At 33.6% G+C, this 26,444-nt stretch overlaps 1 protein-coding gene across 1 annotated transcript; it reads right to left on the bottom strand.

The window, feature by feature from the left end:
• Positions 1-18,567: 18,567 nt before the first annotated feature.
• On the bottom strand, positions 18,568-21,673 carry LOC148604151 (uncharacterized). Its single transcript, XM_088547889.1, has 2 exons — positions 21,636-21,673; positions 18,568-20,280 (listed from the first exon to the last, which is right to left on the bottom strand). Exons 1-2 carry the CDS (start codon positions 21,646-21,648, stop codon positions 18,590-18,592), a joined length of 1,704 nt encoding a protein of 567 aa, XP_088404015.1. The 5' UTR covers positions 21,649-21,673; the 3' UTR covers positions 18,568-18,589.
• Positions 21,674-26,444: the final 4,771 nt, after the last annotated feature.

Below are 26,444 nucleotides of genomic sequence, written 5' to 3' on the forward strand. Positions count from 1 at the left end.
TGTCTTCGCGCCACAATGAAATAGGAGGTTTAATCCATCATTTTGTATGAAATGCCAGTCATTGACCCAGCGGATGCAATTATAAAATCGTCCCTTTTATGAAAACAATTGTATCATATTGCTGCTTTTACCATAATTGTTTATGATTGCAGCGCTTACTGTGATTATAATGACCCTTCAGATTTAATCTTTTCTGAAGCACTGCATACTATTAACATATTATTAAAGTTGAATGTGTCACATTAAATGATTGTTAAATGAGTTTAATTGGCTAATTAAAACAACTAACTATATTATAGCTGTTAATGATGCATGTGCACTAAATGTTTGTCTGATATGTATTCGATCACATACATATTACAAAGAGTTATCAAGGAAACCAAGATTATAGCGATAATCAAAAGAATGTAACCCAGGGACGAAGACCAACATGAAAAACAGACATACACAACAAATAACATAAAGTAACTAAAATCATACATACAAAGTAACAAAAGCAAATGAGGAACTCGGACTACACTACAAACTGAGAGCATGGACCAGGTGTACCAGTAGGGTAAGCGTCCTCTGCTTTTCTAGAAGTACAAAGATACCACCACTACAAGTTACTATGTATTAACAGTTCCATTAACAATTCCATTCATTTTTTCTATTAGTTAAATTATTGTCTTATGATTGATCATATAACTAGGCACGTGTTTGGAACAGTTCTAACACAAACTTTGTCATGTTTAACATTCGCGATGTATCACTCCACGTGTCCAAAGGGGAAGTACCTAAGTGTTGGAATCTGTCAGAATTAGGAAAAAATGGAGAAACATTGACTAATGTTCAGAAAAAAATGGATTAGAATGCAACTTATGTGGTGTAGTATATGTCGGAGAAACATAAGAACGATTAAACTAAAAAATGTGCGGTCATCGTTAGGGAATTAACACCACCAAATTCCCGACAGTTTATCTGCAAAATGTACCACCAAACCTCTTTCAACTTTTAACTTCTTTACTCACAACTGTCAAAGAGGGTCTGCAGTCCTACCACAACACTTGTTACTCCCGTAGTGATATTAATTCAATGTGGATACTGCAAAATTCGAAAGATCTTTTGGAGACAATCAGTTCAAGACTATTATCTGGATATAATAGCATTAAACTTCAGTTAAAATCCCGACTTAAAAACATCATACATCGATGTTATTTACCAAAAAAGATGGTACACCTAGATACAAATAATAGTTCTTTGTACATATTCCTCATATTTTGTAAGAAATAATTCCAAATCATCTTTCAAATATACAGAGGAAGATGTTTACAAAATGCTGGAAATTTTAATTGACAACATATTGCTCCAGTGTGGTGGACGTGTTTTCAACAAACGGTCGGCATTCCAATAGGAACAAATTGTGCTCCCTTACTTGCTGACATATTCCATCACTCTAATGAGGCTGACTTTATAGCTGATCTGATACGAAAGAAAGAATATCGTTTGGCTAGATCTTTTAATCTCAGTTTCCGCTATATAGACAACGTATTATCTTTAAACAATCTTTATTTCGAGGATTTGATACATCGCATCTATCCCAAAGAACTTGAGATAAAGGATACTACAGACGTTGTAAAGTCAGCCTCATATCTTGATCTATACTTAGAAATCGATGGTAAAGGAAAAATATTGACCAAACTTCACGACAAACGTGGAGACTTTTCATTCAGAATTGTGAACTTTCCTTTCATCAATGGCAACATCCCTTCAGCACCTGCGTAGGGAGTGTTCATATCACAACTCAAACGTTATGCCAGAATTGACTTCTGAAACAGAGTTATGTTGCTACAAGATTGAAGTCATCACTACAGACGTTTTATGGTCGTCATCATGAACTCGTGGATCGTTATGATGTATCCATCTGCACCATGAAATCTGATCTATTTAACGGGTCATAGTTTTCCTTTCCTCGTTTGTCTACCCCGGACTTGACTTTTTATGAACAACTCGGCAGGTGTTTCTAGAAAAGCAGAGGACGCTTACACTACCGGTGCACCTGGTCCATGCTCCCAGTTTTAAGTGGAGTCCGAGTTGCTCGTTTGCTTGTGTTACTTTGTATGTATGATTTTAGTTACTTTGTGTTCTTTGTTGTGTATTTCTGTTTTCCATGTCTGGTCTTTGTCTCTTGATTACATTCTTTTGGTTACCCTATAACCTTGGTTCCTTTGATTACTCTTTGACACTGTGAAGTCTATTTACAGACTTGTATTCATGGAAGTATCCAAGAATGCATAGAAACAAGTTCAAAATATAATAGAATGGTAGGGGGAAAGTAATTTTAATTATCTCTCTCTTATGTTGAAATTTCAAAGCATTTTATATCGTTCATTCCTAGATATTACTAACATTTAAAACTGAAATGAATGCCATTTCTGTCTATTGAATGACAATTAGATTACGATTTTATGGTAAGACATATATATTATTTACCATGATTCATACACTGCCTGATTATTACAGAATATAATACTTCAAATGATATATTTAGGTTTTGTACACGCTATTGGTCTTTTTCACGGGAATTATTCTAAAATTTATCAATCCAGATTCCCTAGTACATGCAGTTGATACACTTTTGTTGTATTTTTAGAACGTTAACAGCGGCCAGAGCGATTTACTCCTCAGACATTATAACCAATATCTGATTCACTGCGAATTATTTCGTTATGTATAAGCTCTGCCATTATAGTACATGGGCTGGTAGGGTCCACCATGCACCCCCCCCCCCACCTCCACTCATCAACTTCATGGTTATTTTTAGGTACCTTTATACCTCCCATTACCGAATTAATTTGTTGCCAAAGAATATGCTCGGATTCGGATTCTTTTTCAGTATAAACCTTTTTGTACCCAAGTGGGTAAAAAAGCCAAGATTTCAATGTCTCAACTTTACAATAATATCAAGAAAGTTGCGGTAAATCTTGCCATGGTTGCCATTAAATGAAGGAAACATACCCCTACCCTGCCGAAAATCGCTTAAATTGACATATTTTTTTAATGTCAAAACCACTAGAGTAGTAATGCTTCAGTAATAAATTGCTTATTTGGTGTGTTCTGATTACTAGTATCACAAGTTATACTTCTGTGGTTCTTTTGATGAACTTTGGCTATTTTCGTAGTCAGAATTTATCGAAAAAAAAAGCCACAATAAGGATTTTCGATTTTGCGGTCAAAAGTCACATAAATTCATCTCTACAAGTTAATGCACAAATAAATCGTATCAGAGTTGGTGTCATTCGATAGATAATTTCATTTTCTACATAAATCAACCCCGAAAACCTAATTGTCAGTAAAAGATTTTTAAAAAAAAATATTAAAAATATTACCTCTACCCCTAGAAAATTGGTCTTTGTATCAAACAGAGTTCTTATTCACAGCATTCTGACATTGTAGAACTCATATTTTAGGCATTCATAATAAAGATAATGATGTTCTCAACATATCTGATCAATTCAGGGGCTTAGATTTTCCTTTATGGGGTGACAATTACTATAAAATCTTCAAAATTGGAATTTTCAGAATTTCAGAATTTTCTTCTATTATGTCACCCAATATTTTTTTTTTCAGAATATCGTACTTTAAACAACTTTTGTGTTATACGGTACATTGATAGTCGGTCTTAGCTTCAAAATGAGCCCACGTAATAAATATTTAAAACTTTTTTAAGTCATGTTAGGTGAAAAATTGCCACCTCTATCCGTGAACAAAAATGCCTCAACATGAACTAAAATGTTAATTATTGGCATATAAACAGAGTATAATAGACATGTTGGGTTCGATATATTCAACATATCTTTTCATTTCGGGAGCGTATTTTTTAGTTTCAATGTGACAATAAAGAGTTTTTTTCATAAAAAGGGGAATTTTCGGAATTTCATATTTCCTTCAATCTCACCTATCATTGACAATTTCTTTCAAATACCGTACTTCAAACACGCTTTTGTATATTCAAATACAGTTATATAGTGTCTTAACTTCATAACGAGCCCGAATAACAAATATTTAAAATTTTCCATGTCCAAATAGGTGAAAACTCGCCTCCCCTACCCATGAAAAAAGTACCTCAACATGAACCCAAATGTTTATTTTTAGCATATAATCAATGTAAAAAACAAGTTGTGTTCTGGTGTTTAAATTATCAATGTGTTCAACATATCTGCTCATTTCTGTTTCAATATGACAATAATGATTTTTTTCATAAAAAGGGAATTTTCGGAATTTCATATTTTCTTCCATTTCAAAGGCAATTGGTATTTTTTTCAAGTACCTAACTTCAAACAAGCTTTTGCATATACAAATATATCTATGCAGCATATAAGCTTTCTAATAGACTAATGTAATGCAAACTTTAACGTATTCCAAGCCTTATAGGCGAAAGGCTGGTACCCCATACCCACTAAAATTTCCGTGAAAAACTCAGACTTCGTATGTGGTAGATTATCATTTTTTAAATAGTGTTGGATACATATTTGTCAATCATTCATCGTACTACCTCTTAGAAACCTTATATGTATAAAAAAAAAATGATAGCAAAAAAATTAAATCAAAAACTGTGATATTTTAAATAAACAAATATACAATTTATGTGCTAAAATGGGTGATAATCTGTTTTATTCTTAAATTTCCCCTCTGTAATATTTTGTCGTTTTGGGGACAATAAAAGCATAATTTTCCTTGACAATATGATTGATACAAATTGATCTCCATAATAAATACCAGAAAGACATTGTGCACAGTTCCTGTATGCTATTAACGATCATTTTCTTTCACGTTGGGGCAGACTTTAATGGGTAGGGGTAAGATTCTTTTGACCAAATGGCTTTGAATACATTTAATTGTGTATTGCGTTGGCTCATTAGGAAGGTCCGATGCTACATAAATATGTTTGAATGTACAACGATTGTTTAGATAGGGTACTTGAAAAACATTAGAGGTGAAATGGAAAAAAATATGAAATTCCGAAAATTCCCCTTTTTATGAAAAACTCATTATTGTCCCCTTGAAACTGAAAATAACTCACCTGAAATGAGAAGATATGTTTCATACATCGTTAATTAAAGCAATAGTACCCAACATGTCTTTTTTACATCGATCATGTGCCAAAAACAAACATTTGGGTTCATGTTTAGGTATTCTTTTCATGGATGTGGGTGGCAATTTTTCATCTAATTGGACTTAGAAAAGTTCAAATATTTATTACTCGGGTTCGTTAGAAAGCAAAGACACTATATAATTCTTTTTGAATATACAAAAGCTTATTTGAAGTACGGTATTTGTAAAAAAATGTCAATTATAAGTGAAAAGGAAGGAAATGTGAAATTCCAGAAATTCCCCTTTTATGAAAAACTCATTATTGTCACATTGAAACTGAAAAAATACAAGCCTAGAATGGGAAGATATGTTGTATACATCGATAATTAAAACAATAGTACTTAACATGTCTATTGTACACCGTTTATATATCAATAACTAACATTTGGGTTTATGTTGATGTACTTTTTTCATGGGTAGGGGTGGCAACTTTTCACCTGATTGGATTTAGAAAAGTTCAAATATTTATTACTTAGATTCGTTTTTAAGCTAATATACTATATTATTGACCGTATTACACAGAAGCTTGATCAAACTACGGTATTTTGAAAAAAAAGGAAATAACGGACGATATAGAAGAAATTCTGAAATTCTGAAAATTCCGGTTTTTCCGATTTTATAGTAATTATTACCACAAAAAGAAAATCAAAGCGCCTTAATTGATCAGATATATTGGGAACATCATTATCTTTATTATGAATGCTTAAAATATTATTTTTACGGTGTTGGTATGCTGTGAATGAGAATTCTGTTTGATACTGACAGCAGTTTTCTAGGGGTAGGGGTAATACTTTTAACATATTTTGAAAATCCTTTCTTGAAAATTAGTTTTTCGTGGTATATTGATGTAGAAAATTAAATTATCTATCGTGTGATACCAAATTTGAGACGTTTTTGTTGAGAAATAACTTGTAGAGTCGAATTTATATGACTTTTGACCGAAAAATCGAATTCCGACTACGAAAATCGCCAAAATTCATCAAAAGAACCCCAAAAGTATAAATTGTGATAACACTAAACATAAAATACCGTATAAGCCATTTTTTACCTAAGTATTAATACTCTAGGGGTTTTGACATTGAAAAATATGTCAATTTGAGTGATTTTTCGGCAGGGTAGGGGTACATTTATTTCATTTTACTACAAAACCCTAAGTGTTACCGCAACTTTCTTCGTATTATTTTAAAGCAAAGACATTGGGCTACATGTTGAAGCATACATATGTCCGTTTATTTTGTTCTGTAAAAAGAAGAAGTTCACAGAATTAAAAAAAATGATTTTTACCTCAACGAGGTATGAAAAAATAGCCAAAAAATACAAAAATGCTTTAATTTATTTTTTGGTGACAACAAAGATTCGTAAATGGGATGTATAAGACAACCTGAAATTCATATTTTGGTTGATGAGTGGGGGTGCACGGGGGTTATCTCAGCCCACGTACTATTAAGGATGTGGATATTTTCACAGGATATTACCAGTTTATAAATTTATAGTTATCAGTTTGTTAATCACTTTACAATAGATTGTATTTACCAACATTAAGATGCAGGTATTAGTCATGAGCCACACAAAAATGTGCACAATAATCTAAAATATCGAATACACATCCATGTAACATACTAGCTGAAAGAGTCAATTCATTATTCTGTGATGCAGTAAAATTCTATATGATTAAGCCAAAAATTAGAAATAAATAAAATTACATTTTAGCTTAAGTAAATTGATAATGATAATAATTGGCATATTTGTAAATTTAGCTGAAAGAACGAAATATTTATAATATATCGAATAATATGTAAATATATGTAATATATAATAATAATTTATAGAGATTGGTAAAATGTATTTAATTGCTTTAGGTAATAGTTTCCATTGTTTAAAGATAATAAAAATAAAACCGTAGTAAAAACAAATGACAAAGTAAGTTTGAGTAAACGTAATCTTACATAACCAAACATTTCATATACTAAGGCGTTTTGAATATTAATCTTTGATAATTAAATGAAATTAAGAGATTTCATTGGTAAATAAAGACAGGTCCGACAGCACGTGATACTGCGTTTTAAAGGACCTCAAAATAAATAAACGAAAAAGTATATTAATTAAATAAATAAAATTATAAATAGTATAAAGCTTAAATTATAAAAAAAATATATTTTGATCACTGTATACGTTTAGGACAATAAAGAATAAAAACTTAATAATCTTTATTTACCAGGCCAGTCTCTAAAGCATGCAGTGTCCGATGGGCCACGGACACGAAATAAAACTACTTGTATACTTGAGTTAATAAGGAAACACCACCACTCCACTAGTTCTTCCCCAAACACACAAAATGTCACCCGAAAAGATAAAGTTCATATTAACGCGTCGGACGGGGAGGCAGTCGACATCTCAAGGAGCCGTGCCATGCCCTCGACCTTTCTGCTCCGATCGTACATTTTACAACATTACAATACTTAAATTAATCAGATGGTGTAAGGAACAACAATTACGACTGCATCAGAACCAATGATTTTACAAGTGCATAGAATGGTTTATAGCATCTACTTTCTCGAGATGAATGCATTTAATCTTAGTATTCACTTTCTTTAATTTCTCTAATTGATGATTTCTTTATATTATAAAAAAAAAAACATACTTGCAGTACCTGTATGAGATAAACTTCCATTTTATGGGGTGTGCGGCAATGGGGTATGAGGCAAGGGGGAATGGGGAATGAGGCAATGGGAACTGGCACTAGGGAATGCTGCATTAGGAATGGAGTATATGAATAGGGCAATGGAGAACGGGGCGAGGGAATAATATTTATAGGTCAATCAAAAAAAGTGTTCTGCCTTTTTCCGCAATTAAGCAACGTACCTATCATAATGCTTTGACAGCAATTTAAAGAGTTTTTTTTTTTTTAAACTAGTTTTAGAGTATTTTTTAATGATTACAGGTGTCGCAATTCATCATTCATTGACATTTTTAAAATATTTACCGGAAGTACATTTGTACAATATTTAATTTCCAGTCATTATGGATTGAAAATGTTAACATATGTCATTTTTGAAAATTTGGACTGAAAAATATTTTGTCGGACACTCGCATGATTTTAATATTGACAATTTACACATATTGAGCAATAATAAGCTCATTTAAATAAAAAAAATGTTGATTCCTTTTCAATTGGCAAAAATATGTTATTTGTTGCAACCTCGAAAAGGATAATAATATTGTCATTTTTGTTATTTTTGTTATTTTAAACAATAATTTTAGACCATTATTGAAATTAAAACTGATCGCAGCCTTACAATCTGCAGATATATGTCATTTTTGAGAAGTTAAACTGAAATCAATGTGTGTCACAGCCAAACATATGATGCTTATTTTGACAATTTTATCATTTCAAACAATGATATAATACCAGAAAGGTAATTTCAAGTTTCGCACTCATTCAATGTGCAAAGAAATATCTCATTTTCATGAATTTGGTTTGAAATAATTGTATTACAACAATCAACAAAAACTTATCTGGACAAATTTTAACATTTTTAAAATTAATTATAGACTAATAGGTATATTAAAAGTGTTCGCACACATACACTTTGCAAAATTATGTCATTTTGAAGATTTTTGACTGAAATATGAGTGTCCAAACCACCAACCGGATAGTGATATTGCCATTTTTAATATTTTTAACATTAATTTTGGACCATTATTGAAATAAAAACTCTTCGCACCCTTACAATTGGCAGAAATATCTCAGTTTTGAGAAGTTTGACTGAAATTAATGTGTCACAGCCATGTATATGATACTTATTCTGACCATTTGAACATTTTAAACAACGATATAAGATCATCAAGGCAATTTCATGTGTTGGCACTCATTCAGTTTACAAAATTATCATTTTTTAAGAATTTGGTTTGAAATATAAGTATTACAACCATCAACACATTACTGACACTGACAATTTTTACATTGTTTACAATAATTTTATATCGTTTGGCTAGATCCTTCAATCTCAGTTTCCGCTATATATATATTATCTCTAAACAACCTTAATTTCGGGGATTTGATACATCGCATGTACCCAAAAGAACTTGAGATAAAGGATACTACAGACACTGTGAAGTCAGCCTCATATATTGACCTACACTTAGAAATCGATGGTAAGGGAAAACTATTGACCAAACCTTACGACAAACGTGATGACTTTTCATTCAGAATTGTCAACTTTCCTTTCATCTGTGGCAACATCCCTTCGGCTCCTGCGTATGGAGTGTTCATATCACAACTCATACGTTATGCCGAAACTATGCAGACTTTTGTATCGCGCTAACAAATAGGCTTCTGGAACAGGGTTATGTTGCTACAAGATTGAAAACTGATTTATTCAACGGGCCATAGTTTTCCTTTCCTCGTTTGTCTACCCCGGACTTGACTTTTTATGAGCAACTCGGCGGGTGTTTCTAGAAAAGCAGAGGACGCTTACACTATCGGTGCACCTGGTCCATGCTCCCAGTTTTTAGTGGAGTCCGAGTTGCTCATTTACTTTTGTTACTTTGTATGTATGATTTTAGTAACTTTGTGTTATTTGTCGTGTATGTCTGTTTTCCATGTCTGGTCTTTGTCCCTGGATTACATTCTTTTGATTACCGCTATAATCTTGGTTCCCTTCATTACTCTTTGACGATTTTGGACCGATATATGAGTGTCGCAATCACCAACCTGACACTTATATTGACATTTTTAATATTTTTAACAATAATTTTGGACCATTATTGAAATTAAAATTGTTTGCACCCTTACAATCTGCAGAAATATGTCATGTTTGAGAAATTGGACTGAAATTAAATGTGTCACAGCCACACATATGATGCTTATTTTGATAATTTTAACATTTTGAACAATACTATGAGACCATTAAGGTAATTTCAAGCGTTCACACTTATTTAATTTTCAAAAATATCTCATTTTCAAGAATTTGGTTTGAAATATAAGTATTACAACCATCAACATAGTACTGGCATTGACAATTTTTACATTTTTTACAATAATTTTAGACTAATAGGTATATTACACACACACTTTCCAAAAGTATGTCATTTTGAAGATTTCTGACTGAAATATGAGTGTCGCAACCACCAACTGGATACTAATATTGCCATTTTTAATATTTTAAACAATAAGTTTGGACCATTATTGAAATTAATGTTGTTTGCACCTTTACAATCTGAAGAAATATGTTGGTTTTTTTTTAGAAATTTGATTGAAATAAATGTGTCACAACCACACTATTTAAACATTTTAAACGAGTATGTGTGCGAACATGTTAAATATACATAAAAATAGCCTAAAATTATTGTAAAAAATGTTAAAACTGTCTATATCATTATTACGTTGATTGCTGTGATACATTTATTTCATTCAAATGTCTCAAAAATGACATATTTCTTCAGATTGTACGAGTACGAACACTTTAAATTTTAGTAATGGTCTAAAATTCTTGTATAAAATATTAAAAATGGCAAAATTATTATCCCTCTCGAGATTGCGACAAATGACACATTTCTGCCATTTGAAAGGGAATCAGCAATTTATTTTTTAAATGGTCTTGTTATAATTGCTCAATGTGTTTAATTTGTAAATATTAAAATCATTCGAACGTCTCCGCCACAAAATTTTCAAAAAAGATTTACGTTTAGAAATAGTGTGAGCGCGAACATTTTCAATTTATAACGACCAGAAATTAAATATTGTACAAATGTACTTCCGGTCAATAGTTAAAAAAATGCCAATGAGTAATGAACTGCGACACCTGTAATAATCAAAAATTACTCTAAAACAAGCTTGTTTAATTTTTTTCAATTGCTGTTATAGAATAATGATAGGTACGTTGCTAGCGGAACAAGGCAGAACAATTTGTTTGATTGACCAATCAAAATTATTCCCTTGCCCCCTTCCCATTGCCCTATTCATTTACCCCATTCTCAATTCCACATCCCCATTGCCCCATCCCCATTCCTCATTCCCCAATACCCAATCCCCTATTCCCCATTGCCCCATACCCCATAAAATGGGAAGTTTAACCCATACAGTTACTGCGCATGTACATACATATAGGTTGCAGAACTTTAAAACATGTATCGATCATTGAATTTCTCGTATATAATGATAATACAAATATCAATCACTAATGCGATAATTATTAAAAGATAATTTGTAGAATACTAGAGCTAATTCTGTATTGATGAAAAGATGACCCCCCATTTTATGTCTCAGTACGTTTGACGATTAACATAACTAAATTGTTTAAGGTCTCACTAACCACTTCCGGGTCAAATGGCCACCCCCTATGTAGTACCAAAAACACACTGAACCTAGACATATGCATTGTAAGTGCATTATTTGTGTGTATTATGATTAAAAGTAGTCAAAATAAAGCTGAGAATGTGTACTTTAAAATCATATATGTAATTAACTACAAAAGTGTATGAATATTGTTTACATGTGTGAGTAATTTGCCTCCATGCTGTCAGTTAGCAGAACAGGTAAAAATGTGGATTTTCAGTATTATTTATTCAAGTAAATTTTGTGAAGAATTTTTACTATCATCGTACCATTAGCATAATGATTTTGAAAGCCTTATTTTCCAAGCTTCGCAACGGTATGCAGCTTTAAGATGTCATTTGTCCTGGGAATTCACAGTGAGACATTGAAAATTACTTTTTTTAACATGTAAAGTAATGGAAACGTTAGAAGTGGTTAGTGAGACCATAAATTAAATTATGGCATATTTCAGGGAAATGCATAATTTGGGGAAAATTGCCTTTCCTGGTCATTATTTCCATTTTCCCATAAAATCAGTATAGTGATACTGGTAATCTGGCTATGTTTTAAGAGGTGCATTGTGCAAGGTATTTTAAAAAAGCAACATAGCAACAAGATTTTTATCAGTAACAGTGACTCATAACTTGACGTCATCCATGAAATACACAACGTCACTGCTTGGGATATTCAAAGTACTCAAATAGTCACACAGCACAGACGTTGAATCACACAGTAATAAAATAGGTATGATATAAATTGTTGAAATCTGTTCTTTTTTCATAATGATAAATGATATTTGCTATTACAACTTCTTGAATTATCATAGGTATCACTTTGGTGTTACAAGTTAGTTAAAATTGTAGTTTTTTAGTAATTTAGGGAAAATATCACTGAGGGGCATGATATAAAAATGACCATTTCTTTGTAGTCCTATGTCTGATTTTGATAGTTTTGGTCTTATTAGACTCACAATACCACAAGCTTTCATAAAATGTAAAAAAATGAAAAACATAAAAACCGATAAAATGTTTTCAAGGTCTCACTAACCACTTCCGGGTCAAATGGCCACCCCACTATGTAGTACCAAAAACACACTGAACCTAGACATATGCATTGTAAGTGCATTACTTGTGTGTATTATGATTAAAAGTTGTCAAAATAAAGCTGAAAATGTGTACTTTAAAATCATATATGTAATTAACTACAAAAGTGTATGAATATTGTTTACATGTGTGAGTAATTTGCCTCCATGCTGTCAGTTAGCAGAACAGGTAAAAATGTGGATTTTCAGTATTATTTATTCAAGTAAATTTTGTGAAGAATTTTTACTATCATCGTACCATTAGCATAATGATTGTGGAAGCCTTATTTTCCAAGCTTCGCAACGGTATGCAGCTTTAAGATGTCATTTGTCCTGGGAATTCACAATGAGACTTTGAAAATTACTTTTTTAACATGTAAAGTAATGGAAACGTTAGAAGTGGTTAGTGGGACCTAAGCATAAACGAATATTGATGCAAATACCTCTATATTATATTCTCACTCGATTCGGGGATAAAGATGTTAACTAAAAAAAAACTATATAATACATCATTTTTTATTGATTTAACATACAGTATATTGTAATTATAAATTATATTCATAATACATGTCTATGGCGAACAAGCAAGTGTGGAATCAAAGAACTCAAACAATTCCAGAAATACTTGAATGAGTACCAGATCAACGTGATTTCGAAACAACACTTTAATGGTTTATGCCGGACCGGAAGCAGAGAAGAAGCTAAACTTATATCACAACAACAACCACTTGTACGTCATCATGACCATGGCAGAATTTTTGGCAAAATGTTATTACTGTACTATATGCCAAAAGGGATACGACCACCTCGAGAAACATGGTTGTAATAATGCATGTCATTGCTGTAAGAAGATGCACCAAGTCAACAAAGAAGAGAAATGGATCAAATATACCGATTGCGATCGGTACTTTAAGGGAAAGGAATGCTACGATCTTCACAAAAATTAGACGACAGGAGGATATTCTATTTGTAATACGTATTACACATGTAAAAATTGTAGTCAAACCATCAACACCCTGTTGCAGCATCAATGTGGAGAATAGTATTGTAAAACCTGTAAGAACTACGTGGGGGATGGCACTAATGTTATATGGTAACCGTGGATAATGCTGGACCAAGCAAGTTGCAAATCTGCATTCTTTTCGACTTTGAGTGTACACAAGACTATCAGATGCAGTGCATAGACGGATTAGGACCTGGACCAATTGGTTATTGTATACATTGCAATAAATCGACCTGTGGCGCTTATGAACATCCACTAAATCTTTGTGTCGTGCATAAAGTTTGTACGAGCTATTTAGAGAAATAAGTCAATAAAGAGAGTTCCTGTGAAGACTGCGGAGCGAACGAACTCGTATTTAAAGGAGAATATACAACAGAGGCACTTTGTTCGTGGTTATGTTCCAGTATCAACAAAGGAGCTACCGTGCTGTGTCATAACTTTAAAGGATATGTTTCCATCCCCATACTACAATACTTGTACAGAAATGGAGTAAAACCGACGATTATTCCTAATGATGGAAAGCACATGCCAATAGAAGTGCCTAGATGTAAGATAAGGATGATCGATTCCCTGAACGTTCTACCAACCGCTCTGTCTAAGCTTCCTAAGATGTTTGGATTCACAGAACTTCATAAGGGATACGTTCCTCACCTTGACAACAGTAAGGAACATAAAGATATCAAGCTACAGCACTTATCAAACATACGATATTATAATCCAGATGCCATGATGCCACCCGAGAGATACAGCTTTAAGACATGATATGAGGAACACAAACATTCGATTAAAGCCATGCAGTGATACAGAATCAAAAGGCATACATATTCAACATGCACGGAATGAGGAGAACAAGACGTTGAACCATAAAGAGGATGGATATGCAGATGGAACAGTTTATGAATTCCATGGATGCTTCTGGCATGGATGCCCTAGTTGTGATGCCAGAGACACATTGAACCCCATCAACGATTTACATCAGCGCAATTGAAAAACAACGATACATAGAAGAGAAGGGATACAAATATGTTATCAAATGGGAATGCGACCTTGACCTGGAAGGAAAAAAGGATCCCTTACTTAAACGATAGACGCATTTGCCGGGCGATGTACGGAAGCATTTACACTATATCATGAAGCATCAGAAGATCGGATCGACTATTATGACGTCACCTCATTATACCCCTTCATCAATAAGACTGGAAAAGTACCGCTATGCCACCCGGAAATAATTTTGGAGAATTTTAAAGGCATCGGGAACTACGAACGATTGATCAAATGTTAAATTCTGCCATCCAGGGGACTTTACATACCCATGCTTTCTGTCAAAATCAACAACAAACTGATGTTTCCGCTGTGCAGGACGTGTGCCTAAACCATAAAACCAAGTGTTACCATACCGACGACGAAAGGACATTAACTGAAACATGGGTAACAGACGAAGTAAAGAAAGCTCTGGAGATAGGATATGAGATTAAAAAGATTTATGAAGTCTGGTATTTCGACGACACAGAGATATATGTTCCTGAAATCAAAAGCAGTGGCCTATTTACGGATTATGTGAATACGTTTCTAAAACTCAAGCAGGAATCGAGTGGCTGGCCAGAATGGTGTGAGACAAAAGAAGACAAAGAAAGATACATTATTGATTACCATGAAAAAGAGGGTATCTTACTAGAGTATAAGAATGTAAAGAAAAATCTCGGTATGAAAAACTCGGCAAAACTCATATTGAACAGCTTCTGGGGGAAAATTCGGACAGCGAGCGAACATGTGTCAACTTAAAAACGTAACAGAACCGGCTGAGTACATTAACATGTTAACCAGTGATCAGATCGAGGTAACTGGAATCAACTTTGTGACTGAAGAAATGGTGGAAATGCGATAGAAGTTTAAAGGAGAATTTGTTGAAACATCGAATAGGACAAATGTGGTCATTTCTGCGTATACTACAGCTCAGGCTCGACTGAAACTGTACAGCTTCTTGGAACAGCTTGGACCCCGTGCTCTAATGTGATACCGACTCCATAATATTCAAAAACAAAAAAAGGAGAATGGAAACCGATTCTTGGAGATTATTTAGGAGACCTGACGAATGAAAAATCGGGAAACAAGATCAAAGAATTCTAGACGGGCGGCCCTAAAAACTATGCCTTCAATTTAGACAAACCACAAGATGATGAAACAACGGCCTGTGGTAAAGTGCGTGGATTTACGTTAAATTTCAAAAACACGCTTCAAATAAACTTCAAATTACTGAAAGAAATGATAGTGAACGGATCTGGAGGTACCACAGTAGAAGATGACAGAATACTTAGAAGGAAGAAAAAATATTGACAGTACGACAGCGGAAAGATTACCGAATCGTCTTCGATAAACGCTCTGTAAAGAATGACTCATAACAAAGCTATCCGTATGGATGTTGATTGTAAAGGCATTGTGGGATCTCCGACCAATAATGTTCTTATGACGGTGAAATATAATTATGTATATTATAAAGTGTTGTTATTAAAAGAGGGAAAATTCTATTTGAAAACCTCCCGGTAAATGAACATTGACTTTTCAAATAGATCTAACCACACGATAGTGAAAATCAATGACACAGAAGTACACGGGCAAACAAAAAGTCATTTATCGAGTCAAGTAAATAATTTTCTTAAATTTCAATATTACACAATGAGATTACATCAATAATAACACATACCAGCAATACCATTCAAAAGCTCATAACGTTCCGATTGTAAACATCAACCTTACAATTGTAAGTATAATTTTGAGTGGTTAGTCAAAATAGCAATATTAATCACTCAAACTGTATACAAAAAAATAATAATAAATTAATAATTAAACAAAAATAATTAAAGCAATGATGAAAATTAATGTCCTACTGGTAAACAATACATGTTATAATCGATGGTAAATGAAAACTATTGACCAAACTTTACGACAAATGACACTACTAGAAAAGCAGAGGACGCTTACCCTACCGGTGCACCTAATCCATGCTCCCAGTTTTTAGTGGAGTCCGACTTGCTCATTTGCTTTTGTTACTTTATATGTATGATTTTATTTACTTTATAGTCTTTGTTGTGTATGTCTGTTTTCCATGTCTGGTCTTTGTCCATGGATTACATTCTTTTGATTATCGCTATAACCTTGGTTCCTTTGATTACTCCTCCTCACAACTATTATAAAGCACAATAAAAAGTGGTTTAAAATTAATACTCGGGAAAATGGGAAGATTTAAACATCTGTCTAATCCGTGAGACATCTATTCAAATGAATTACACAATCCATTGAACGTCACAAAAAGGAACAACTAATTAAAATTCCACAAAATAATTGAACTGCACAAAAACAATGATAAAGAAAAATCAAACACCCGAGTTGCACCATAAATGTATTCATATACATAGCCGCTTAATATATTAAAAAACTTGATAGAAGGACATCTGCTGAAAACATCTATTTAATTTTACATTATTACGCAATGACAATGAAATTACAAATAATTTACAAAAATAATTAAAAAAAAACAATTAACGTTAAAATGTATCAATAAAACAAACAAAATATACAAAGAAAGACAAGACATAATTCCCCTCCCCCTTCTTTATACTTACCTATGTATAGTATACTATATAATGACCTAATTAGGACACTTAAGGGAGTTCCTATGTGGGTCTTTTCCGTCCCAACCTTTAAGGGTCCCTTTTCTAGGTCAAGGGCCCATGTTCCCTTCATTGGTCAAGGGTCCTTCGTTCACTTCCAGTCACCCGTAGTCCAATTCCGGTTCCTCCTGCCCCTACCAGTCACTTAAGGTCCCCTCTATCCCCCGGTTAATTTTGCTCCCCCCCCCCCATCTCCTGGTCACTTAGTCTTAGACAAGCTGTCATCAAAAGGACAAACTAGGTTATGTATGACAATCAATACCAGACCACTAGTCATCACATTGCACAACCATGTGTCCGCTATGTTGAAAACGGCTCCTCCCAGATTTTCCGCTCGAGTGCCCATTTACAATAGAAAACCCCATAGGTCATTAAAGTGGTCTATATGTACGTCCTAGACTTGTTATACCTAGTAATTTACAACACTTTTTTTTAAAATAAGCCCTTTTATTTGTTTCATGCACGACGTACAAATTCCTACTTAGATTACCCTTAAGGAATCTTCGCATTTTAACTATTACATTCTTCTCGCAGTGGTACAATTTGAATCTGAATCCTGAACAAAGCGGAAGATCTACTGGAAACATAAAATCAATATTAATTTCCGAATATAATAGCATTACTCTGATGACGCTGACCTTATAGCTGATCATCTACCCCTAAAAAACTTCAGATACAGTCCACTACAAACACTGTGAAGTTGGCTTCATACCTTGATCAACTCTTCATTGCTAAATCATTCGGCAAATGCAAAGACTTCTAGCAGTGTGGCAACATCTTTTCAGCACCGGCGTATGGAGTTTTTATATCAAACTCATACGTTATGCCAGAGTTTACTTAAATAACATTGCCTTCTTAATCTGTACTAGACTTTTTTACAATTGGGTTTCATAAACAGGGTTACGTTACATTAAGTCGTCGAATGTCCACAACTGTTTTCCCCTCTCATATACACCGAACATGACATTAATGTGCGGCTAGGCTGGTTTTACTTAAAAAGGAGAGGATGCTTGGTTTATGCTACCTTGTTTTAGTGGAGCCCGATTGCTCATGAACATCTTTTTCAATGTGTGTTTTGTCCTTTTTGCATGTTCGTTGTTGTGTTTGTTCATTTTTTCTTTCTCCAGTCACTATCCCTGAATTATGTTCTTTTTGATGACCGTTCGAGTCCCGGTTTCCTTAATTTTCCTCTAATTTTATTGATTGAAATCAGAAGAAAATATTCTGTTAATTTTAGTTGATAATCATATACACTATCGTCATTAAGGAACGATAGATATGAGCTTTTCAGGTTAAACTGATCAAATGTAGGCTTCAATATAAAGTACATCAAGATTTTTTTTTGGACGAAGCAGGAATTCCACACTTTTTACTTTGGTTATTACACTTTATTGCCTAATTTTAAACAGAAAGGCGGTTCCGTCTTTGTTTGTGACAAGTAATTGATTCTGCTGCCTATCACAGTCTATCCCTGTAGGATGAAGAAGACCGTTAGCTTTATTTAAAAGTTGTTTGTGGTATTTCCCATCAGAGGAAAGGACAACAACGTTGCAAGACTTCTCACCAATGACGTAAATATTCCCAAACAAATCAACGGTGAGAGCTGTTGGTCGGAGAAGGACACTCGTATTCTTGAACTCCCAAATTATGTTTCCAAGCTTGTCACTGCAATACACCATATTGGTCGACGTATGCAAGGTAAAATAAACATTGTTTTTATAAAGTGCTAAATGATTTATCTTCGATACCTTAATTGGTATGATAACCTCGTTTTCATCAGAAATAGAATACGCCCGTACTCCGATGTGTTGTAAGGCGTACATGATAGTACCATTGTAGTGTGATACACCTCCACATTTTGTTGACTTTGACAATGTTTTTATACATTCACCATTTTCAACATTAACAAATTCAATGGTTTTATGATCAAGTGACGTGCACACAACTATTCTGTTGTCTGTATAGCAAACGTCAAAGGCGGATGTTGGTTTCATACTTATGTCTTTTTTACATGTGCCCTCGATTGTCATCAAAACGAGGCGGTCAGACCCATAATCTGCAAATATAAACTCAGTTTCGGATACTATTGCACATCCTCGAATACCATACACAGTGGTATTTGGAACGTCGGGTACTATTAGAAGTTTTTCTAGATACAGTTGAAGATCATCAATGTTTTTCTGTCGGGTCATCATCAAAGTTTGAGCCTGTTTCTCTTTCCATGATTTGTACGTAAACGGAATTGAAGACTGGTTTGTTACTAACTCACCGAGACTCTCAATGTTAGATGTAATAAATTCAAAGTCATTACTTGTTTTTAATGTAATACTCAGTGATTTCATGCGTTTGTCATCTTTTAAAGAAACAACATTTCTCTCTTGGTTGATCACATCGGGTTCAAGCTTAGAAGCAGCGAGAAAAACCAGAAAATCAGATGCACTTTTCTGGATGCTTTTAATGTTATTTTCAGTTTGCAATAATTGTTCCTTCTTTGCATCAAGCTGTTCAAGAAGTCGATCAGTCGATTGAGAGTACTCCAGTGCCATGCTAGATAATTGAGACAGAAGTTTCTGCTCCAACTCATCTATGTGTTGGTTTATTTTAGTTCGCATGATTCTTATTTTTGTAGTAACGTCTAAGTGACATTCAGTAAATTTGGACTTACTTTCTTTTAAAAAGCCAGATACATTTTTGATATAAACATCCATATCGTTCAATGTTTGTATCATTTCGTCCAATATCGAAGAAGATCTTTCACTGTTTATTACTTCTTCTATCGTGGAGAGTTCCTCACATCCTTTGTGTGTGGATGACACACATTTTCTACATATAGGAATATTGTGACCATTGCAGAATAATTCAAATTTTTGTTCGTGTTCAATGCAAGTTTGGGGTGTGTCCAGTACAAAAGCGGGCAGTGATTCATAACACTCGACTGTAATTGTTTGATGAAGTTTTGTACTCTTTGATAATCCGTGAGGTTTCTTGCAGCTTTCACACAACGCTTCTTCACATTCTGGACACCATACTACAGCTTTCTCGTACAGGTGACATTGCGCACAAAGACTACAGTTTTTGCCTAAAATAATAATTTAATGTTATTGTATGATCAAATAATTGATAGTTTTTTAATAGCCAATGGCCCCGTGCAGGTCCGGGTATCTAAAAAATAGGCCTGCAGCAGCGCTAAGCTTGTCGTAAAAAGGCGACTAAATAGTGCTCAGTAACCTAGCCTGGGGCTAGGCCCTCTGCCCACAGAGCAACTGGGATATGTGTCCCAGGTGGTGGAATAGGGTAATCCTGGCGTGTTACATGCTGGGATTGTCAGGCTATAATACGGAAAACCTGACCGCAAACCATAGTGGTGCACCGTGTTGGGAAAGATGCTACGTTCCTTGCACGCATGTTAATGAACCCTGCTGTGGTATTCGATAGGAGTAAGAACCTTTGCGCTCCGCCACAGGAGGCTTAATTGCCCAACTTTACCCATCCCTCCCTTTTTCTGGTGGCAATCAAAATTTGTCGACCGTATCATCTTCGTGTCCTATCTTTTTTTTTCATTTCATCTTCGTTTCATGTTCATTTTATCATCAAGTTCATGTTCATCGTCTGAATATAGCTGAAATATTGCTGCTCGGACGTTAAACCCCAACAATCAATCAGTCAATTAATCGCCAATGTAACACTTTTTGTAATACACGCCTTAGTAGAATTACATTCAAGCTGTTCCTGATCAATATAGGCCCAGAAACAATATTTGAAAAACATCAAAAACCAAACATTCATTTTTTTTTATATTCAGTGAGTTCAGATGATCCATTAATTAGAATGCTTGTTAAATTAGTCCCTGATTTCCTAGATTTTCCTTTGTTATGACATTTATGGTATTGTAAATACCGTGTGAAGAGCGTCTGTCTTTTGAATGCAAAGTAGAATGATTAATGCCTTTAAGATAAAATTGATATTTCAGTTTTAATTTAGGAGCTCTGCTGATTGAAAGTGAAATACCGATAACTGATTCCGTACAAATATTAAAAATAGTCAGATTGTTATCATGGTTGTCTTTCTTTCAGAAAAGGCCAAAATATAGGTCGTCTGTTATCAATTATTGCGTCCTCTTTGAAAGCTCTTCCGCTTTGATAGACTATTGTAATATGACGTGCTTCAAAGCTCTTTTGACAACAATCATGGTAAAAATGTGATAAGCACACGACTAATATTTGTGCAACTGATGGACTGCGTCTATCCAAAAATATGAAGACACTAATCCTAATAGAATCGATAATGGAAACCTCGTTTTATCTTTCTGTCACACTCACCAGGGGCTGGCCACTGGCAGAAACCTACCCAATTTAAATTATCTCTAATTTCATTGTGATTTTCGTCTGTCGGGGAGGAATGTATACAAAAGCAATAGATTATAGTAAGACTTACCTTTTGAATCCATTTTGGTTATTTTCAAAGTCACGTGCTCTGCATATCCACTGAAGTAATATGTTCTTATATGAACTGGTTTTTATGTTTCATAAACACATAATAAAATTATAAAATTAAAAATTCAGAATATATTAAATTTGTTATATGGGTGCAAACTACATTAGTTAGCACCGATTGTGTATATTCATGTTGCTATTTTGCAAATATGATCCGTTTTATTTACTAGTTTAACCTAGTTAAAATAGTGTTTAATATTGAAATATGTTGGATTTTTCTTTGAAAACTACCTTTTAATACTGTTAATAATGTTTTTTCAATTTATTTCTTCGTGAAACTACCAGAAGAAAAAATTACTTACCGAAAGTTTTGATAACTACTGGTTTTGTAGATAATGGGCACAAATCTCAAGAAGCTTGAAACAAGTAAATGAAGTCTGTAATTTACACACAAAATCGGATATGACTTAAACTAACCTGTGTTTACGTAAGAAAAAACGACACATAGATATTTATTTTATAATTGACCATTGACCCAATATCTAAAACAGTGACACATATCCTCTGTTAGCAGAAAATGTCCGATTTTACACATCAATGAAATATGAAAGAGCAGTGTTTTATTGATAATATTATATTCTAGTGGACGAAATGTATGGCGCTATAAGACCTTCATCAGCCCACCATCTCCATTGGTCTCTGGAACCACCATCAGTGCTTTAGCCACTTCGCCAGCACTGCGCCATTCACTAAACTTTGCAGCAATGTAATCACATTCCGTTCTACAAGACACTACAAACAAACTGAAATATCTCTTTTCTCTTAACCTTAAATATCGAGCTCCCCTAAAGTATAGATTCTATAGACTTTATCTACTATAGCTCGTACGGGTTTTTTTAAAATTGAAATCATGTATTTTTTTTGTAATAGCTAAGCAGGTTACACAAATACTTGGAAAATCTTCGCTCCTAAAGTTTTACATCTATCATTATGAAATAGATGACCTGATATATGCGGTATCGGTTCCAAGTATGACTAATTAATGATGTAATGTGATAATGTATATAATTTTACTGGACACAATAGGTACGAATGATGTCTTGTTCATATCTTTTAAATAAGTACTTCAAAGTTCTATTATTCCAACCACTGTGTCTTGTTCTGAGGAGCTGTGACAAATGACAATGTAAAATTGTCTTCAAAAAAGTTCTTCCTTTCATTGTCTTTTATATTGCATACACATTCTTAGACTCGTTAGATTAGTCTATTAAATGATAAAAAGCCTTTGAAGGCCAATGATATATGTTTTAGATATGTCTTAGCATATTATGCTTATGTTTACAAATTTTACATTTTAGATAAAAATGTAAAACCATTAAGGAAATGTTTGCACTCATTCAATTTGTAAAAATATTTCTCATTTTTAAGAATTTTGGACTGAAATAAATGTATTACAGAAATCCACAATAGCTTTAGACTAATGAGTTCATTTAAAGTATTCACATACATACATTTTGCAAAGATATGTCATTTTGAAGATTTTTGATTGAAATGTGATTTTGAATTTTACGTATACCCAACTTCCTTCCCCGACTTCTCCTATGCTACATATTTCCTTAAAAAATCGTAATTTTATTAGTGTTGGTTGTTGTTTGTTTGCCCTTATTAATTTGTAGAAAATTGGAATAAATATGTATATTGTTATTTTAATCTTGTTGCTTGTGTGAACTACACAATGTACTGTATAAAACGACTCCATAACTTTTCCTGGAAAATACAACCCTTTAAATTGTTTCTTTTCATTTTATGTATTCTTTGATATATTAAACCAAGAATATAACAATCCCTTTGATTGTAATAACATGAACACCAAATGGTAGTTTGTCGCACATTTCTGGAAATGAATAGAGAGCAAAGCATTGTATAAAGGATAATAATAAAAAAAAAAGTCATCAATTTACATTAAAGCCCTCATAAAACTTTATCAGTCAGTGAGAAACATTTTGATAACATTAAATAAAGAAGTAAGCGCAAAACTGTACAAAATTACATATTCAAAAAGGAAGCAAGAGTCGAGTGGATTATTTAAAATAGTACAAGGATAAAGGCTAGACAGGGAAATCAGACATACATAACCAAGAACATGAAATAACCAAAATTACACTTACAAAGTAAACGATCAACCCGTACCCCACTAAAAACTGGGGGCATGGATTAGGTGCATCGGTAGGGTAGGCGTGGCATTTCTCGGAAGAGGAACAAGGGAACCAAGATTCTTGCGGAAAACAAAAGAATGTAATCCAGTGGCAAATACCAAACATGAAAAACAGACAAACACAACAAAGAACATAAAGTGACTAAAATAATACATACAAAGTAACAAAAATAGGGAGCGTGGATGAGTTGTACCGGTAGGATAGGCGTCCTCTTCTTTTCTAGAAATACCCGCCGAAGTTGCTCATAAAAAGTAAAGTCCGGGGTAAATGAAAGAGGAAAGGAAAACTATGACACGTGTAGGTCAAGATATGAAGCTGACTTTACAGTGTGTGTAGTATCCTTTATCTCAAGTTCTTTTGGTGTAGATCCGATGTATGAAATCCTAGAAACGAGGATTATTTCACGATAATACGTAATCTATTTAGCTGACATTGTGAAAGGATCTAGCTAAACGATGTTCTTTCTTTCGGATCAGCTATAAAGTCAGCCTCGTATTAGTGAAGGAAGTAGATGAACACAATTTATAACTCATCGAAAAAAAAAAAAAATTTTTTTTTACAAAACGAGTTATTCAAAAACATGCATAAACCTCCTACTTAACCTTATTTGGTAGAACTTTTGTCTCATGTATTTGTGAAATATTCAAATACCACCACTAGTCTCACATAGTAACAGATATCATTTGACAATTTTTGGAAGAGTATAAATGGTCTTACGTGGAAATAAGATTTCCTTTTTATATATTTTCTAAAGAAGATGGAGATGGAGGTTTTTTAGTATATATTGTATTAATATCATTGAAAACAAACTACAATCGATACAATTTTTTTTCCATGGCTTTTTAAAACATTTATTATGTATTTAAAAACAGTATCGTACAGCCAATATTGCATGTGATAAAAATCACTGGATTAGTTTAGACTCTTAGGCAGAGCTTTCACATAAACCTCATTAAAAATGTGATAACATATCCTGAGCAGACTAGAATTGTTCTTCTTTGAGCATGGTTTCTATTGTCATTGTCACAAATTTAAAACATTAAATAAAAAGCATTTCATTTCAACTTTTATGGTCCTCTCACACTATAGAGCATAGCACCAATGTGTGGCAAAGTGATGGAAAATTTTCTATTGCGTTGCATTGGTAAGGCATCTGATCCTAACACGTTACAAACTTCTTAACACCTGTTGGGAGTTGCGAACATGTTGACACCTGTCGTAAATACTTTAAACTTCAAGTGCGTTGCAATATTTGAATATGCTTACAATTTCCAACGTAAAGTTTATTAGTAAGAAACGACAGAGGAACGTTATACACACGGTCGTGTACTTTAAATAGTACGTTAAAATGCGTTGGATGGAAAACGATTGAACATTATTCTGACAACAGAAAACCTTATCAAGTGTATTAAACGGGTATAAAAGGCATCATGATCCTTGTAACTAACGAATTAACCAGGTCTACCTATTACTGTAATTTTTAGTGGCAAGATTATTCTATGTTTACTTTAATTGAGTGACTTTAATGTTCAAGGGCCGCGAAACAGTTTATCTATATCAGCTGTGAAGACACTTCTAAAATTTTCATACCATTAACATTGTGGTTTGCCTCCCGAAAATGTTCACCGACTGCATGGAAAAGCCATTTCAGTGGTGTCGCTTTGTTTCTGTTCTAGAAAACGATCACCTAACCTCCGATAGGTCTCGTCCACGTAAACCATTTCACAGCGTTTGCAAACAATAGCGTAAATGACGTTTTCTGATGTACAGATGAAACAATCTTCCATCTAAAAGACGTTTGCTGGCCCGACGATCTCGTCAGTTTCCCAAGTTATGAGGCGTATTGAACGGCATGATCACTTACAGTGTCTTGTAAGAGGGCGATAAAATTTCTCAAAAAGAAAATGTACCTCAGGTAGTGTTATTATATGTACAAATTTACAAAAAAATGAATTATGGGAACATTTTATGGGGACCCCATGTTTACTAACATAATCAATTTTTCAAAATTAAAAAGCGCAAAATCGAGTATCGAACATATCGAGTATATATATAATTTAAATGAAAATATTTACTATTTTAATATTGGTAATGCTATAGTGCATTTGTTGCGTTTCGCCAAATTGTTTCTTTTTCCATTTATGTAGTTATTGAAACATTGACCAATACATTACTATTAAAATAACCAGTATCTACGCACTTGAGTCACGTGTCAATCAATATTATGTACACGACGTACTCAATTTGACTTTCATCGTATAACAAATATGACAAAAACATAAAAAGATACAAATGTGTTTTTATCTAACCTGAAGGACGTTTTTTTTAACTTTGCTCTGTCTATGACGTGTTATGTCAACACATGAATTAAATAGAAGGCGGAACCCCAGGTGAAATTCATTTTGTAGATAATCGCTGGAATGATGATAGACAACTGTACAAAAGAAATAAATACTTATTGTAATATTTTTCAATTGCCTTATGATTCTTGTATTATGAAAGAAGTATATATTAAGAGATGGTGTACTTGATAACGGGAAAAAAAAAGGACAACGGAATGTCCGCTCTAAAATTCATTCTTGCTTCCCTTGTAT

The sequence above is a fragment of the Perna viridis genome, chromosome 10 (genome assembly GCF_037379345.1).
Source record: "Perna viridis isolate PV_CMFRI_1.1 ecotype Kerala chromosome 10, ASM3737934v1, whole genome shotgun sequence".
In the NCBI taxonomy this organism is placed as follows: Eukaryota; Metazoa; Mollusca; class Bivalvia; order Mytilida; family Mytilidae; genus Perna; species Perna viridis.